Source organism: Ursus americanus, chromosome 17, assembly GCF_024610735.1.
Source record: "Ursus americanus isolate L20-20 chromosome 17, mUrsAme1.1.p, whole genome shotgun sequence".
In the NCBI taxonomy this organism is placed as follows: Eukaryota; Metazoa; Chordata; class Mammalia; order Carnivora; family Ursidae; genus Ursus; species Ursus americanus.
The window spans coordinates 23,503,990-23,523,866 of NC_142143.1; the positions used below are offsets into that span (position 1 = coordinate 23,503,990).

General features: G+C 36.5%; 1 protein-coding gene across 1 annotated transcript in view; it reads right to left on the reverse strand.

The window, feature by feature from the left end:
* CFAP54 (cilia and flagella associated protein 54) overlaps positions 1-19,877 on the reverse strand; it is a 287,356-nt gene that overhangs the window by 54,030 nt on the left and 213,449 nt on the right. The window contains exons 57-61 of the mRNA XM_045779838.2: positions 19,684-19,839; positions 18,033-18,138; positions 17,022-17,115; positions 11,331-11,429; positions 10,654-10,795 (exon numbers count right to left, since the gene is read on the reverse strand). Of these exons, the coding sequence (XP_045635794.2) occupies positions 10,654-10,795; positions 11,331-11,429; positions 17,022-17,115; positions 18,033-18,138; positions 19,684-19,839 (597 nt within the window). The remainder of the gene's footprint in view (positions 1-10,653; positions 10,796-11,330; positions 11,430-17,021; positions 17,116-18,032; positions 18,139-19,683; positions 19,840-19,877) is intronic.

Consider the following 19,877-nt stretch of genomic DNA (forward strand, 5'->3'; position numbering starts at 1 on the left):
ATATTAAGATGAATCCCCATGCTCTTTCCACCCAGTTTAGCAAACAGAATATTCCCAGTACTGTGGAATACTGTGCAAAACTCTCCCTAATCCCATTTCCTTCCTCTTTTTCTTCCTTCCTTCGCTTTTTTTCCCTATCTCACATTTTTTCTTTGTTTGTGAACTTTGTGTGCTGAGGTACATTTGCTTGTAACTGACTTTTAAAAAGTTCACCATCTAAGAAAAGAAAACCATTTGAGTCCTTACAAGGACCTAGCTAAATATATGATTTTGGTTGAAACTTATTTTTCCTTAAAACTTCAAAGGCCTTATTCTACTGCTTTCTAGTATCTGTCATTGCTGGGGAGAAGCCGGATGCTAGTCAAATACTCATTCCTGTGTTTGACCATCTTCCCTACTCTGTAATGTTTTTAATGAATTCCTCGTTATTTGTGGTGATTAAAAATATTGTTTGGCATCTAGGCCTAGGTCTTTTTCATTCATGCTGCTTGGTATGTTGTAGGCCTTTTCAGTGTGAACACTCATCTCTCCTTGTGGTCTTGCAAAATAGTCTTATATTTATTTCTCATATTGATTCTCTCTCTCTTTTGGTCTCTTTCTGCCTTTCCCTCTCCCTTTCTCTCTCACTCCACATTTTTGGGCACTTGATTTATAACAGATGTGACACTGCAATGTTGTGAAGAAGGTTGGTCTTTTTAACACATGGTTCTGGGTTAACTGTATACCATATGGAAAAAAAATTAATCTTGACTTCAGCCTCACACCATATATAAGAGTAGATTCTAGATGAATTGCAGATCTAAATGTGAAAAGTAAAAAAAAAAAAAGATGGTAAAGATAGGAGGGTATTTTATGACTTTTGCATAGAAAAAGATTTCTAAAACTGAACACAAAAAGCATAAACCATAAAAGAAAAGATTTATAAATTAGACAACATTATAATGAATTTTGTATAATCAAAAGGTACCACTAGCAGAATGAAAAGGCAAAGCACGAGGGCGTAAAAGATATTTGTAATACATAAACTCTACAAAATGGTCATATCCAGAATACTGAAAGAATCTCTCCACATTTCTAAGAAAAAGACAGAAAACTCCCAGGAAAACTGAGCATGATTCTTGAATAAGGAGTTCCCAAAAAAGACTAAGCAAAAGCCAATATTGTGTATAATAGTGTCCTACCTTTTTAGTCATCAAGGTAAAATTTAAATTCAAACCCCTTTGAGGAACTTCTTGATAGTACTAAATTGAAAATATATATACCTATGGCCCAGCAAGCCTATTCCTTGGTACATACATAAAAATGTGTACCTCTGTGCAGAACAATGTAATATACAAGTGTATTCATAGAAGCATCATTTCTGATAACCCCCAAATATTTATCAACAGTAGAATGGATAATAAATTATTATCATATCCATCAAAGAATGAAATACACAAACATAGTGTGGAACAAAAGAAGACAGATACAAAAGAATATAGACTATACAACTTCACTTACACAAAAATCAGGTGGCAAAGCTAATTCATGTATTAGAAATCAGAAAGCAGGGAGGTTAAGATGTGTTGACTAACCTTATTGTGGTAATTATTCCCCAATGTATACATATATAAATCATTACATTGTACACTTTAAACTTACACAATGTTATATAACAATTATATCTCAATAAAGCTGGGGGAAAAGGCGACTGGTAGGCAGTGGAAGCGTGGATGATGTAGACTTCTAGGGTACTGGATTTGTTCTATTTTTGATCCATGATGGTTACACAGGCACTTCCTTTATGACATTGAATGAAACTGTATCTTCATGATTTGTGTGATTTTCCATATTTATGTTATAACACAATAAAATATTTTTGTGGCGATTTCCAGCAAATGTGTCCATATAGTATTGGCATGTCCCCTTCTCCTGGAAATCATCCCCAAACAACACAAAAAACAAGTAACAAAAACACAAATTCTATTTTCAATAAATCAGGAAAGAGCTAAAACCCCAAACTACAAGATGCATGGCATTGTGCCCGAAGTAGTTGTCACCAGGTAGAGGATACAAAGGACGCAGAGGATAATACTAAGATGTAAATCTCAGAAAGAAATAGCAATGGTGAGTTGCACATTTTTAAAACAGTATTATGGTGCCAGTTAAGTTGAAGCATCTTAAGACCAATTGTTCAGAGTTTAAAGAAAAAGAAATACATATACATTTTGAACGTGTATGTGACGAGCTCTTTAAAGCCAAAAAAAAAAAAAAATTCTTTGTTACAGCTTTTCAAACTACAAATGAAAAAGTCAGTGAAGCATCATATAGAGTAGGTTATCATATTGTGTTGGCTAGAGAAATGCACACAAAAGCCTAGGAACTAAGAAGTTGACATTGCTGAATACATATTCTGAAGTCTAAGACCTCAATGTCCTGTTTGCAATAACTTGCACTGGTTGAAAAATCAGTAAACAAAATTGTAGTACTTTCCAATAATAAAATAACTTGTTGAATTCAAGATGTAAAATGCACACATGAATTCAGTAACACGGCTGCAGAATTGTATTTTTGCCTTACTAATGCTCACATCTACAGACACTGTTGGTCATGCAGTTTTGCTTGGATTTGTCTAAAGTATCAGCACCAACTATTGAAAGAAGATCTCCTTGTCTGTGAATGATTAGCAATAATGCAAGTGAAATATGCAAAATGCTGAATAATCTTCCTGAATTCAGTGGTTTATCCTGGAATAACTCTGTTGACATGTGCATTGATGGTGCAAAAGGAATGATAAATAAGACTGTGGTTCCTTCACATGAACCTCGGAAGGCAGTGACATCAAACTGTACTAGTAGTTCTTGCTTTCTTCACTGCCATGCACTCATAGTAAAATGAATAAATTAATTAAAATGCCAGTTTCACTTAAGAATGTCCCTGATAAAGCAGCAAAATTAAAGTTATTAACTACTGACCCTCAAGTACACATCATTTTTCATAATTTGTGTGATGAAATGGGAAGAACACATAAAATGTTTCTACTCAGGCATCAAAAAGAATGTAATCTTGCCATTTGCAATGATGTAGGTGGAACTAGAGTGTATTATGCTAAGTGAAATAAGTCAGTCAGAGAAAGTCAAATACCATATGATTTCACTCATGTGTGGAATTCAAGGAAGAAGGAAAAATAAAATAAGATAAAAACAGAGAGGGAAACAAACCATAAGAGACTCTTAACTATAGAGAACAAACTGAGGGTTGCTGGAGGGGAGGTGGAGGTGGGAGGATGGTTGGGCTAAATGGGTGATGGGCATTAAGGAGGGCACTTGTGATGAGCACTGGGTGTTTATGTAAGTGATGAATCACTAAATTCTACTCCTGAAACCAATACTATTATGTGTTAACTGACTTGAATTCAAATTAAAAAAATTTTTTTTGCTGCATACTGAAATACACAATGGCTGTCTTAAGGAAAAGCACTTCTGTGATTAAGTTGCAAATGGAATGCACTGCTCCCCACACCCTCTCCTGCCCCTCACCATGGAACACCATTTTTACATAAAAGAACAACTGAGAAGACAAAGTGTTTTCCGTACTTAGGTGTACGGCAAACACCTTCCATAAAGTAGTAGGTCTTCAAAGAAAATAACTGACAGTATTTACTGCCAAAGATAAAATTCAAATTTTTAAGTAAAAATTTAAGATTTTGGAAAATTTGTATATGCCACCATGGGCTTCCCAATACTTAGACTTTTCTGATAAGAATGGTGGTGGTATTTTAAAAATCTGATTTTTAAAAAATTGTCCAGTGAATTGTACCAACACCTAGAAGTCCTGCATAACCCAGGGAGCCACTATTTTCCAAATATCTGATGCATGATATTACAAAATCATGCATGAGTAAAAGATCCATTCAGACTGAAGACTAATGTATTTTAATGTAACAGAGTAAAAAAAGTTCAATGACATTGTTTCATAGTCTACATTGGAACTAACCTTTAAGAAAGTACCACTTATCAGTGTTGGTTTGGTACCAAAGAATAATGTCCACAATTACCTGAAAAAGCTCTTAAAATAGTCCTCCACTTTCTATCTACATATCTGTGTGAAACTGGATTTTCTTCACATATTTCAGCGAAATCATTATGCTCTAACAGGCTGACTGCTGAAGTAGGTGTGAGAGTCCAGCTCTTTTATTAAGCCAGACATTAAAGAGATTTTTAATGTTATTTATGCCAACTTCTAATGGATTTATTACTGTTCTTTTAAAATTAGGTAATAAACTTGAGTATTAATTTCTAATGTAACTTTATTTCTTCTAAAATAATAGATTTGCCCAATTTTTAATATAATGTATTTTGAAGTAAATTTGGGTAAATTATATTTTTCTACAAAATTATACATTTTACAAAAATTTTTTTAAAGATTTTATTTATTTATTTGACAGAGAGAGCACAGGCAGGGGGAGGAACAGGTAGGGAGAGGGAGGAGCAGGCTTCCCATGGAGCAGGGAGCCTGATGGGGAGCTCGATCCCAGGCCCCTGGGATCATGCCCTGAGCTGAAAGCAGATGCTTCACCGACTGAGCCACCCAGGTGCCTGCATTTTACAAAATTTTTAAAATTTATTTGCTTCAAGTTAAACAGAAAAAAACTCAAATAGTTTAATTTCTCAATATCAGTGATTACCTTCCTCTTATCATTTATCCCTTTTTTACTGTAATTAATTTTCCTAAATAAGTTGGCTAATAGCTTATTGTTTTTTTCCCTGAAATTATTTTATTGCTTTTGTTTCCTAGTTTATTATATACATGTCATAAAATGATACAAAATAATGCCAAACATACCCTTCATGTCAATTAATTTAAATTGGCTGAAGTTGCCTATTACCAAAGAGCAAAATACTATCAAGTTCTAAAACAAAGAAAACACAACTCTGTGTTCTATTGAAGAGGCATATTTAAAATAAGATTATTTAGAAAGGCTGAAAATAAAAGAATGGGCAAATGTATACTGGGACAATGTAAACCAAAAAAAAAAAAAAAAAAAAAGGCAGTATTGGCGAACCTACTATCATACAAGCTAGCATTCTGGCCAAAACAGGTTCTCCCCTAAAGCCTCCAGAGGGATGTAGTTCTGTCCCCACCTTAATTTTACCCCAGTGAGGCTTATTTTAGACTTCTGACCTCCTGAACTGGAAGATATACCTTGTGTTGTTTTAAGCCACTAAACTGTGGTTGTTTCTTGTAGCAGGACTAGGACACCAATACAATGACAACACCAATTGCAGAGGACCCAGTTACTTGCACAGGAGGTGGAAGGAAGACTTTCCCTCCATGCCCTTGGATGTCTTTTGACTATTTACTTATTTTTATTTTTAAAAGATTTTATTTATTTATTTGAGAGACAAAGGAGAGAGAGAGAAAGGGGGGGGAGGGAGAGGGAGAGAGAATCTGAAGCAGACTCCGAGCTGAGTGCAAAGCCCAACGCAGGGCTCAATCCCATGACCCTGAGATCATGGCCTGAGCTGAAACCAAGAATTGGACATTCAACTGACTAAGCCACCCAGGTGCCCCTTTGGAGTTTTGATTCTTGAGAATAAATTACCTATGTAAAAAATTGAACTAAATTAAAAGAATAAAAGGAGCCTCTGTACATATTTGACCAATGTCATCTGGTCTTTAATGTCACAGGAGAAAATTAATACCAGTTCAATTTTTCTTTCTTTATAGAAAGGCCACTTTTTCTGATTGAATACTTACTATTATTTTCTTTGTCTTTATAATCCAAAAGTGATGCCAGAATTTGTCCAGGTATAACCTGCACTGTACGTTTATCTTCAGAGCTTTGGTGGGAGGTGTATCCCATTGCAATGGTTTCCCTCTAGCCACAGCCAGAGATGCAGGGGTGTCACTGGTTCTGGGCCAGTATTTATGATAATTTCCCTGCATTTCTCAGGTGGTGAGAATTCCAACTTTACATCTCAGGTGGGGTTCCAACTTCTCCCAAGTGGCTCATTTTTGGCCCTGACTGGGCAACGTGTTTCTAGTCCTCAATTTGTAGACAAGTCCACTCTGAACCTCAGTTCTAAATAGTTAGCTGGGTTCTGACCTTCCCTACCTGCAGAGCCTTCCTTCCAGATGTCCTCTTTGACCAGGCATTCAAAGTCCCAACCCCAGCTGTTCTCTCTCCGATGAGGTCCTCACCTTCAGCCCTTGCTTATAATCACTCATTTTACTTTGGTAACTTGAGATTTTCTTTTCCTGATTTCATGCTCAGGTATAAGTTAAAACAATTTTGGTTCTGTGTTACCCAACCTTGTTATATGTTTGGATTGGGGAGGGCAAAAGCATCTTTCATGTCAGCTCAATCCAAAAGGGTGATGCATAATTCTGCACTTTGATTTCCTGGTAATACTTTCTTTTCACACCCAACACAGTGATCAAGGGCACAGCTTTTAGAACTGGGTAGATCAGGGTTTGTAACAGCAGTAGAAAATAATCCTAGTTACATAACCTCTCTGAGGGCTTTTTTTCATTTACTATATGTGCATAATGACACTCTCATGGAATCTTCCTAAAGGATAAATGAAATCACATAAGAAAGCACTAGCATATAGCACCAGAAGTCACTGGTCCCACTATTATCTAGCATTTGCTGCATTATGGCTTTCTCTGGTTGTGTCAGTCTTCAACTGTATGGGCCCTGCTGAAGGTTCCAAACAATTTTGCTACATTTCCTTTGGTTCCCTGAAGAGTCAGTCTTCCTCTGAGTCTTCAAGAGAGCATTCTATTGCATCTGTTGCTTCTTATTTTTCATTGTTGACTCAGTCTAGAATAAAGAATCTCTCCACACCTAGTGTCTGATAATAGAGGGTGGAGAATGTATGCTCTGCTCTTGGACATGGGTCTGTTCCTTCTCGAATTTAAGTGATCAAAGTGCAGAGCTCTCAGTGAAATTTCTAGAATCTTGCAGGTGTTGGGCCAGGACAGCTTTGCTTCACTGAGGATGGTTCTCATCATACCCTGATTGTCTCAACTGCTTATACTCTGAACTGATACAGAGCATGTGCACACACATGCACACGCACACATGCACACACACACACACACACACACACACACACACACACACATCACTGTTATTAGCATGAATGATTTATCTCCATTTTCATTCATAAATTGCATAATAATTTGGGATTTGAAGATATAATGTGTTCCCCCAGCTCCCCACCAACGGATAATTGTGTCTCAGAAGACTAGAAGAAATCAACATGGTGGTATAGGAATGGCATCCCAGTTTTTAGTTGGTATTGACCCCATGTCTCTGAACCAGGGGCAAGGCAGTAAGAAAAGAACAAATCATATTTTTTCAGGCTGGAAGGTTTTCTCTCTTTCAAGAGGCAGAGCATATATTAAAGGTCAGCTGTGATCCTTAGTTCTGCTCTACAGATCTCTTTTTACATTCGGACAATAGGTTCACCAACATTAGCTTTTAGCATGACACACATTTATGTTTTTCTATATACCAAGTGTATGTAGTTGTCAGAGACTGCATCCAGGACCACTAATCCTAAATGTTACTTTTAATTCAAAGTGTCTTATAGAATTTAACAATTTTTATCCTAGCTGAATTTTTATATTAAAGCCCCAAGAAAATCAGGAAAAAAATAAGTATATTTTAATACAAGTAGGCCCAAAGTAGGCATCTAATAAATGTTTTTTGCACTGAATCATTACCATCATTTCATGTTCTCTATTCCCATAAGACAATGGAGAGGAAACCTCGATAAACCAGACCAGCTGAATCACTCAATTACCTTATTGTCCTACAGATATCATACAGTAGGTCTCTGGTACATGTACTAATCTATTCTGGCACCCATACACATGACTAGTCTATTCTGTCATCATGGTTCTCTGATCATCAATACTCTGCTGGGAAAATGTGCTCCTCTCCACTCTGCTACCCACATCTCTGGTCTATTTACACCTCCCCTACAACATACTTCTTCTGGAAAAAAATGTTCCTAATTAACTCACATGCCCATCCTGTCTGTATCTAGCTTTAGTTTAATCTGCCTCCATTAATATGGTTCTCTTAAAAGATGCATTTATATAATTTCAAGGTGTATGCCTGTTCTGACTGTCAATGACGGGAAGCTCATGGAAGGCAAGACTCACTTTGCTGATGTGTTCCACGACTACTCCTTCCCTCTGCATGTAAATATCTGGTACAGTGCTCTCCATACAGTAACAATGGCTATCGATCACCACCTCGTGTACAGATCAATGCTAGTGAAGGTGAGATTACTGAGCAGGTTTTCTCCTGGATGCTAATTTATGCTAATGCAAATAAAATCAAACAAGTTTTATTTGTTGCTGTTGCCCTTTAGCAATTCCTTACAACATGAACCTCACTACCATCTGGGTATTTGAAGCAATCCGGAGGGAATTCAGTACCTCCTTCCAACCCAAATACCGAAGTAAGGGAAATCATCAACATGAATTAATTATCAGTCTGCTAGGAAAATACTGGAGGGCAAAACTATTATCCTTAAGGCAAGGCAAAATGCAAAATAGATTGGACTTCAAAATTTGGTCATTTCAAATTAGTATTTTGGTAAAACAGTAAAGGAGTGTTAATCGTACAAAATAGAAACTTAAAATTGGAATACATTATGAAAACTACTAAAATAGACAAAGAAAGCACACACTGTAGCATCAAGCATAGCCAAGATGAAGACTACCTGCTCAGCTGGATCAACTAAGATCATTTGGATAGGGGATGCTGTTCCTCACGGCATGTGCCCATGGGTGCCAACATTAGTAAATCACTGAACACCTTTTCCTGTCTTTCCATACAGCGGCTCAGAATTCTCCTCAGGTCACTACCAGCCACAGACTGAACTTGTCATGTATAGCAGTCTGGATTATCATTCAGCACATTCATGCCCCTCTCCCTTTCTCTATAGGCAGAGTAAATTTCCGTTCCTCCCTGATGTTGGACTTGGCCATCTGGTTTGCTATGATCAGTGGGGTGTGGTGTGGAGAGAGGCCTTGAATGTGCTTCTGTGATTTAGCTTGGTGATTTAGCCCTGTGATCTGGTGCACGCCACGAGAAGAGCATGGCCCAAACAGCCACGGCCTCTGCAGCCTGGGCTTCATAACAGTTGTACATGGATCACACCCGAATCAACGTACAGATGGAAGCAGAATACGTGAGACAAGTCAAAGAATGAATTCTTGTTGTAAGCTACTAAGTTTTAGGGCTGTTTGGTATACAACATAATTTTGGTAATAACTGATTAATACAGCATTTTAGATGAAATTGATGAAGCAAAATCCCACCAGGCAATCAAGCAATAAAATAAGAAAACGACACGTCAGCATAGGGGGCGCCTGGGTGGCACAGCGGTTAAGCGTCTGCCTTCGGCTCAGGGCGTGATCCCGGCGTTATGGGATCGAGCCCCACATCAGGCTCCTCCGCTATGAGCCTGCTTCTTCCTCTCCCACTCCCCCTGCTTGTGTTCCCTCTCTCGCTGGCTGTCTCTCTCTCTGTCAAATAAATAAATAAAATCTTAAAAAAAAAAAAAAAAAAAAAAGTCCATCTAATGGTTTAACCTCAGGCAATACGTTTTTAGGTTGGAAAGGAAGAAAGCCAAGGAAGGGGACAGTGTCAGACACTAACCCTTTGGCTAAAGCTGACTTAACACTTCAGCAGAGTAAGCTGCTGCCTACAAGTATCTTTTCAGAGGCTTTAGGAAGACCACTCCCACCCCCACCAGGTTCAAGTACCACTCTTCATTGCCTTTGGCTCAATGCTTCACCTAGTGCCAAGGAAAATTAATTATGGTTGTTACTGAAATGTCAGTCTGGAAGTAAGACTCTAGCACCTTACTTCTTAGAACCCATCCAAGTGCCCAGTACATAAGAGCACTCAATAAATGTTTTTCAAATGAATGAATGGACAAACACATAAATGAATGTTAAATATGTCACTGTTCATCCGACTTAGAGGTTTAGTTTATAGTTTACTAACTAACAAAGGAGTCCTAAATGAGAAAAAAATAAATAGCAGTGAGGTCAAGTTTAAATTCTAACCTCTCCTTCATTAATTCATTTAACAAAATGAATGCCTGTAATGTGCAAGTAATGTGTGATTTTCTGTGGTTGGGGCAGCAAACAAAATAAAGTCCCTACCCTCAGGAAGCTGATGATAGTTTAACGGAGAAAGAACTCAAAATGTGTACACCCATGTACACACACACACACACACACACACATTTAAAATATAAGAAAAAGCACAGAGAGCTACATGAGAGTATGAGAGCAAGTACACATTTTAGAGGATCAGGAAAGGACCCACAAGTAAATATTTTTAAAAGGGCTCATTTGACATGTGTGAACTGGAAAGAAGCAAGACAGAAGGGAACACCATTTGTCACAGAGCCCTGCATCTGCAACGCAGGAGCTGACTGAGTAACACGTACATATGCACAATGAAATGATGTCCCTTTGTTTTGGCAGCGAGGCCCTAAGAACCCTCTCCTCTCCCTGAGGTTCCTCACACCATTATCCTCTCTAAGCTAAAACCCAACAAATCACCACAATTAAACCTTTGCGACTTGATTAAACATTGCATATATCAGATTTTTATAAAATGCCTACACATACCAAGCAAATAATCTGTGTATGAAGACAGAAGATCCATGGTGGCAAATTCTGGGATATTTGGTAATGCCCCTTGGCTAACTTTATCAGTTCTAGCATTCTTCTTTCCAATAAGTAGATTAATTTCCAACACAGCTTCACTGACCTAAAATTAATGCAGAATTAGAACCCATAAATGTAAGCTTTCTGATTCATAGATTATCCATTAGGTAAATAATGTGAGAAAGTGAATTCATAAAATAATATTCAATATACATTGGAAGAAAAAATAAAGATAATCTGGAGAACAACATGTGATCCCCAACATGTAGTATATATCATTGTCAAACAAATCATTACTGTTGACAATTTAATTAATGTATGAGCCACTTTAAATAGGCTCTCTCACCTAGCTACGACAGATATTTACCAAAATGTCAAAATGTGCACATATGTATCTGCCAATACTTTCATCAAAGGAAAGCTGAAACAAACAAAGCCAGGTCTGGCTAATAAAGATTAAAAACATTATGTATATAAGGAGCGTTTCTAATCTTCCCCAGAAACATCATCAGCATAAATCTGAAAGAATGTGAATTTTCCTTTCTCTCATAGAGATACATTGTGCTGTCCTAACAGCTGGCAGGTAGAGGATACAGACCGGACAGTAAAGAAAAAGATTAAATAAAAATCACACCAACCTGGGCAGCAGCTCTTATCACAATCCAGGCCAGTGAACTGTACATTTCAAATTTATTTACTATTGGTTCTTTAATAGAACTATGCCTTCTGGTAGAAGCCTAAAAAATATAGCACATACATTATGATAAAGATAAAGATATCATGAATTTTCATGATAAATTTTCTCATTGTCTGAAGAGAACATTTCAGTGGAACACTATGTAGCCATTAAGAATAATAATATAAAAAAATAATAACGTATTTGTATCTATTGACATGAAAAGATGTTCAAAGTATATTGAAAAAAGAAAAGTGGAAGTTACAAAATAGTATGCAAAGTATGATCCTATTTTTAAAAGGACATGTACACACATATACTCCCTGTATATACAAGCAGAGGAAATGATTAACAGTGGTTATCCTGGGTTTTAAGGGTGATTGTTTTTATCATCTTTTCTAATTTTTTAACAAAATAAACACTAAGGGCATTTTAAGGAAAGTATATACTTAAAATGATAAGTTGAATATATTGTGTGTAAGGATGTCAGAAATAAGAACATCACTTAAAGATTTTTGATAGGTATTTGCTGTCATCTTTTTAACTGGGAAAATGTTAAAGGGACAATGTAATCATAGAGTTCCACAGAATAGCAAAAGTAACAATGAATGGAGATAATTTTTATTGTGTGTGTGTGTGTTCAGTTTTGTGTGTGTGTGTGTGTGTGTTCAGTTTTTAAACAAGAAAATCAATGCTACAAAAGTTAACAGAAAGAAACTCCACTAGTAACATAGTATCTACCTGTTTTACATTTTTAAAGGTAACTAAAATAAGCATTAACAGTCAATTGTTAAGATTTAACTAATCTGGATAAAACTATTCAATTAGACTGCTTGGTTCTAATTTTTTGATGTTCACATTTTGGCCAATTCTTTAATCTTCAACAAGACTGCAGAATAAAACAAACAATAACAAAAGATATCTTTCTTTTACTTCTGGCTACAAGATTCCCAAGTCAAAAGAAAGTCAATGAATAATGCCGATGCCAGAGCGGGGAATACAATGTGCAAATGTGGCCTGGCCTAGATCAAATGCTAAGATTGGTTGGAGGTAGACGAAACCCGGAGAAGTCTGCGAATGGAGAATCTAAGCAATACGGCCCTGTCCCAAGATATGAAGACCCTACTCATTAACTGTAATGAAATCACTCAGGTTCTGGGGTAGCCCCTGCCAGCTTATTGGCTATGTAATTTTGGGCAATTTATTTAAATTCTGGAAACAAGACTAATAGACATTAAATGAAGAATACATAATAACATTAAATAATTATAATGTAAGAACAGTTAGTGACACAGACATTTAAGAAAGAAAGCTCATTTTGAATTGAGAGGGAGACTTTATTAAGAAGGTTGGGCTTGAGTTCAGAATGGAAAAATGTGGACAGGAGAAGAATATAAAAGGTATTTTTTTTAGATGGAGAAAGTTGTTTAACACTGCATATGAGATTCTAGTTCATGCAAACAAACAAGAAAAAGAGGAAAATACATCCAGATTTGAAATGAAGAAGTAAAATTGTATTTGTTTGCAGAAGACATGATCCTATATGTAGGCAACCCCAAGACACACACACATCCCCCTCTAGAATTAATAAAGGTGCATAACAAGGTCACAGAAAACAAAACTCAATACTCATAAATCAAGTGTATTTCTATGTATCATCAATGAACAATCTGAAAATGAAATGAAGAAAATATTCCATTCACAATAGAAATAAGCTTACAAAATGTGTACACTGAAAAGTAAAAAGCATGACTGAGAGAAATTAATATCTAAATAAATGAAGGGACAGTTCATAGTCATGAATTGGAAGGTTCAATATTTGTTAAGATGGCTATTGTCCCCAAATTGATTTACAGATTTAACACAATCCCTACCAAAATTCTGTTAGTTTTTTGCAGAAATTAACAAGCAGCGCCTAAAACGTATATAAAAATGCAAAGAACTCAAAGCAGCCAAAACAATTTTGGAAAGGAAGAACATAGTTGTAGGACATGTACTTTCCAATTTTAAAACTTACTGAAAGCTACAATAACCAAGAGGGTGGATATTTCTATAAAGGTAGACTTGTAGATCAATGGATAGGGTTGGGAGTCTAGGAATAAACATTTACATTTATGATCAATTAATTTTTGACAATGGTTTGCCAAGGAAATTCAATGAAGAAAAGATAGTCTCTTGAACACTGGTACTGGGACAACTGGATATCTATGTGCAAAAGAAGAATTTAGATTTTTGCACACTTTACACAAATATTAATTCAAAATGGATCATACTTGAACATAAAAGCTACAACTATAAAACTTCTAAAAGAAAACATAGAAGAAAATCTATCTATCAACATCTGGGATTAGGCAAAGAATTCTTAGATATGCAACCAAAAGCACAATATATAAAAGAAGAAAAATGATAAATTGGAATTCACTAAAATTTAAAATTTTGTCTCCAAAGACACTATTAACAACATGAAAAGACAAGCCACCAACTGGAGGAAATATCTGCAAATCAAATGTCTGATAAAGGACTTGAATCTAGAATATACATTTTAAAAACTCCTGTGATTTAAAAAAAAAAAAAAGACATCTCAGTTTAGGTTATGGGCAAAAGATCTGAAGAAACATTTCCCCAAAGAAGATACAGAAGTGATCAGTAAGCTCATGAAAAGATCTTAACATCATTAGACAGCCAGGAAATGCATACCAAAGCCACAGCGAAATATACTTAATACTCACTAGGATGGCTACAATCAATAATGTAGATAATAACAAGTGTTGACCAGGCTGTGGAGAAACTGGAACTCTTATTCACTGCTCATAGGAATACAAAATGTTACAGGCACTTTGGAAAACAATCTGACAGATCATCAAAAGGCTGAATATAGAGTTAACACATGATCCAGCAATTCTATTCTTAGGTATATACCCAAGAGAACTAAAAACATATGTTCACTTAAAAACTTGTATATAAATGTTCAAAGCAGCATTAATCAAAATAGCTAAAAAGTGGAAACAATTCATATATCAACTGTTGAATGGACAAAGAAAATACTGTATATCCAAAAAAGGCACTACTATTCAGCAATAAAAAGGAACAAACTGCTGTTAACGGGCTACAACATAGGTGAACCTCAAGAACATAACACTAAGTGAAAGAAGCAGACACATAAAAGTACATATTGTATGATTCCATTTATATGAAATTCCATTATACGAAATATCCAGAAAAGGCCAATCTATGGAGATAGAAAACAAATTAGTGTTTGCTTGAGGCTAGGGATGGAACTGGAAATGAGTGCAAATGAGCACTAGGGATCTTCCTGGAATAATGGGAATGATCTAAAACCGGATGGTGATCTAGCTCCGAAGTTCTGTGAAGTTACTAAACGTCTGTGAACTGCACTCTCAAAATAGGTTAATTTCATGTATATAAATTATACCTCAATAAATCTATTTTTAACATGTGTGCTTGCTAATCTCTTTCTTTGCTTAACTACTTGGAAAACTTCTAGTCATTCTTCAAAATTCATCTCATCTGTGAAGCTTTTGCCAGCATTCCCCCAAAGCAGAATCAGTTCCCACTTTGGTCTACTTCTCTACTTTGACATATCTTGATTATAGTCCTCATTAGATTTTGATACAATTATTTCTCTCCCTTGCTCCTCTGTGTTTCATAGAGAAAGAGAGTAACATGCCTGGCATACATTAGGCACTCAATAAGTATTTGGTTAAGGAATGAATACAGGTTCAATTCCACATTTAACTAAAAAATAGTTACTGAATACCTACTATATACAAAATACTCTAGAAAGATAAAATGTGAATGTTTAGCCAAAGTCACATATTGATAGAGAATAGTGTACCCCTCTTTTTTGAGTACTTATTATGTGCCACGCCCATTATCTTGTTTAATTCCACTCTGAGAGGTCAATATCCTCATCTCCACATCTCACAGATGAGGAAACTAGGCTTAGAAAGGCCCCAATCACCCTGCTGGTATGTCTTGAAGTTAGGATTCAAACTCAGACCAGGGCTCTGGTCACTCTGTTCTGTGGACTCTCCATAAAAGTGAAACAATAGTGTTTTCTTTTACAGGTTTACAAAGCATTATCTTTATTAGAACAAACTTCTAATGTGGTATTTCAATGGTTGAATGTGTCTGGACAAATTCTTGTTTGTTTGTCTTTCGCTGTTTTCTGTGCTTCTAGTAATTGTATGACTTGCTAAAATATTTATATTAAGTCACACAAAAAATAATGTGATATTGTATGGAATTATGCTATTTTTTCATTCAAATTCTACCTTATTCAAGCTTTAATTATAAACACTTTTCTAGTAAAGGCCAAAAAGGTAGATATATTATTATCCTAGCATCCTATTAATTTGCATTGCTACTTGCCATGGAAACAAAGATTTTTGTTTTCTCTTACTAGAAATAAATATGTTTATCACACCATAAAAAGTTAGTTTTCTACATAATTGTTTTGATAAAAAATAAAATAATAGCTGCTGTATCCACCTAAGCAGCTACCACATGAATAATTCAACTGACTGAAAACCTGTTTGCCTAAAGGTTTTAAATCATGTCTATGTTGTCTCAAAAATTAGAGATTTGACACCAAAATTTTCTGAAAAAAATCTCTTGGTGGGTCAAAGGATTACTTAGTTGGGATGAATGATAAAAAGCCTACTGAAATTTAAAAAGTAAAAACTAAAAGTTCCTGGGCTCATATATCTCCAATGCACCCACATCCTGCCCACAGGATCTCCCTCAGTCTAGATCCCTGTCATTCAAGTGTGGCCCCCAGATGGCAGCAGCAGCATTAACCTGGAGCTCCTTAGAAATGCCAAACCTCAGACCCCAACCCCAACTTACCAAATCTGATTCTGCATTTTCACAGGATCCCCAGACATGCTTCTGCCCCTTAGTTTGGAAGCACTGTTCTACACAGAGGCGTGATGCAGATAACATGCCTCTGCAACTCTTCGCATGGCTCCCTCCTCATCCAACAAATCCCACCTTGAACCTCATGTCTTCCCCAACAGAGTCATAAACAGTCCCACCAACCCAAGTTCTTTCCTAATCCCCAATTTCACCACCTAAATCATCTCCCTTCCTTCTCTTCCCTCCCTCCCTCCCACCTTTCTTCCTCTTGCTTCTTCCTTTACTGCTTCTTCCTCTACTGAAAGGTAAGCTCCATGAGAACAAGGACTAAGTTTGTCTTAACCACTGTTTAATACCCTTCCAGAACAATTGTCTGGGTCATAGTAGATGTTCAATAGGTATGTGATGAATAAATGAATGACTCTATCAAAAGGTGATCTGTTTGTACACTGTATCAGTGATGAAAATCTTACTTGTCCATCTGCTTAACCAATATATCATTTCTTGTAATTTCCTGATTACAAGGAGTAATCACACACCTACATTTCATGTATAACATTTTAACAGGTAAAAGTGTCCACATGAACTCTATTTCCAGAACCTTATATAAAATATCCAAAGGAGTATCTAAACATGAGTGTGACTATAAAGTAATGAATTAATTTCTCCAAGTCATACAGGAAAATCAGTCTTATTATTTCTATAGCACAGAGTTACCAAAAATAGCAAGCTCAAAGATAACTAACTTAAGATTTCTAATAAAATAGTTTATTACCTTAAATGTTAATGGTGATGTTGAAAGTTTGTTTTTTGGCTTTCTCATATGTAAAAATAATAGGGCCATTTCTAAGTAGGCATCTCTTATCAACCTAAAATGATATAACATTGTACTTATTAAATAGCTTCACCATTCATAATCATTTTGCATCATTTTCCACAATTTCTGAGCTAATGAAAGGTAAAAATAGACAAAACCATTATCTGTCCCACCAAACTCACACCTTCTTTTCACAGCACTGTTGGCATAGACATCGGTACCTTCCTCCCCACTAAAATTGGAAGCTCTTGAAGAGACATTCTACCTTGTCCTGTGCTGGCAATACTCCAGACATGACTGCTCTGAAGCCCCGCATCAAAACTGTTCTAGAATAGTCCAGCACACAGGGCACTAAAGAAGTGAAAATCAGGGATGAAGGAACCTGCCTTGCAAACCAGACCTCTCTATGTTCCTACGCTAATTAAAATGGAAAGAGACACACAGAATTATGCAGAAAGTAGTGATTTTGTATGGGTTAGGTCTGTGTATTTGCTATCAAACCTGTCAGTTGGGGCCATTTAAAATAGTACACTTGTAATAATGCTGGCTTAAAATCCATCTTAAGATGATTTCTATATAGAATTAAGTTGGCCAGCCCTGGTCCTGCTGACGAAGTAAACATCCACATAAATCTTTTACAATTTCACATCCATGGGAGGCAGCTAGAATCCTGGGACAGACAGGAGTTCAATGTGTGTAAAGACTAGAAGCAAATTCACAGTCCAGTATGCTACCATGATAACTGTTATCATCAACCATCACTATAAATAAGGCCTTGGGTCAGAGCCAAGGTCAAAAATCTTAAAAAGGAAGTCAGTAAACCTGTTGGACAATGGACCCTAGTAAACAAGGCCTGCAGTGGGAAGGGGTCTCCCAGTCATCCCAGCCTTGAATGTTCAATGTACTACCAAAACATGGGGCTTCAATCAAAACATATATTGTTATAATAATGGAAAGATTTTTTTTTACCCTGAGTTTTGATCATTTCTCAAGCTTAGCTGTATAGCTTCAAATAAACTCTCAAGTTGTGAACTTGGAGATTTCTCTTCCATCAATATTTGACGTTCTATTTTGCCTGAAAGAATAAAAAAATACATACAAAAATGCTTTTTCCTTTTTCTATCATTTAGAACTTCAGAATAAATATTTCATGCTGGAACTTCAGAAAACTGGATGTGCTGTCCTCTCTTCCCATCTGTCTGTTGTTTTTGCTGTAAAGTCAGCTAATAGTGAAAGATCTTTTGCTTCCTTCCCCAAGAGTCTCCAGGCTCACCCTGCCTCTAGTTAGCAACATTGAGTCAAAGCCTCCTTTGGCTTTCCAGACACAAATGTTCTGCCATCTTATTTTTCTATTTCCTTACTTTGTACTTTCTTTTTCTCCTGTAGGGCTCATTTCCTTTGTCTACATCCATGTCCTCTTTCCTCTGTCTAGTATTACAGATATCATAGAAAACATCTCTGTTAAAACAAATCCTAAAAAGTCAACAAACACTTGAAAACAATCACAAATGATGCAAATGCTTTAGGACTCACACAGCTCTCAGGCCTCATGGTGAGCCGCAGCCCTGACTGGAATGGCACTTCTATAGCCGAAAGGGCAAGAAAGGGAAATCTTTTATCACTATAAAAAGGATTCACAGTTTTCATGCAGCATGTGAATAGGGCACAGAGCCTCCCAGTGTTAAGTTCACATCTGGGTACTATCACTTAGTAGCTGCTGACCTAGAGAAAGTTACTCAACCAGACTGTACCTCATTTTCCTCCTCTGTCAACTACGATTGGCCATGCCTACCCTGTAGAGCTGTTGTAAGAATTAGCAATATGAGATGTTAGATATTGATTACTACAGTGCCTTGCATCTGGTAGATGATCAACAAATGATAGCAATCATCATCATCACTCTTCTCATGGCCAAAATAACCACCATAAAATTATATGAATGTATTACGCAAATATGCATTGTACATAAGTTATAAATAGAGGTGTGCTATAGCTATTTAATTTAAATGGGTATGTATCTTTTATAGAAATTAACTAAAATGCCTAGCTAAGGAATAAAGTTATGCATAAAAAATGTCTTCCAAGGGGCGCCTGGGTGGCACAGCGGTTAAGCGTCTGCCTTCGGCTCAGGGCGTGATCCCAGCGTTATGGGATCGAGCCCCACATCAGGCTCCTCCACTATGAGCCTGCTTCTTCCTCTCCCACTCCCCCTGCTTGTGCTCCCTCTCTCACTGGCTGTCTCTATCTCTGTCGAATAAATAAATAAAATCTTTTAAAAAAAATGTCTTCCAAGCATTAAGAAACATTATTTATAGCTAATTGGCTGATGATGATATTTTTGAGTCAAACATGAAATTTTTAATAAGAAGGGTCAATTGTAATTATAAAAGACACTAAGAAGTAGTACTTTCCCCCCTTCTTGATATAAACTTAAAAAAAGCAGTGTTCTCTTTGTCTCAAACTAAGTCTGGCAGAGGTACCAATGTCTTTGCATCACTAAGCCCTTTGTAAAGTCTGTGCTTTTTATAGTCACTGACCAGGTTTTCAAGAAGCCTATCGTTAATAGGGAAAAAAAAATTCTATAAACTTTATTATAGTTCTGACCCCAAGTACATCTTACCTTTCTGAAAAAGAATTTCAGCTTCCACCTCAGGTTCTTCCATTGCTGATACCTGACAGAGCTTCAGTGCTATTTCAAAAAGATGAAGGGCAGGCAACCACTTCGAGGGATCCTTCTTTTTACTGGCCTGGTATACTTGTTTGGCTACTGTGTGTCCTACAAGGAACAGGTTGTTCATAACAAGCCTCCAAGTT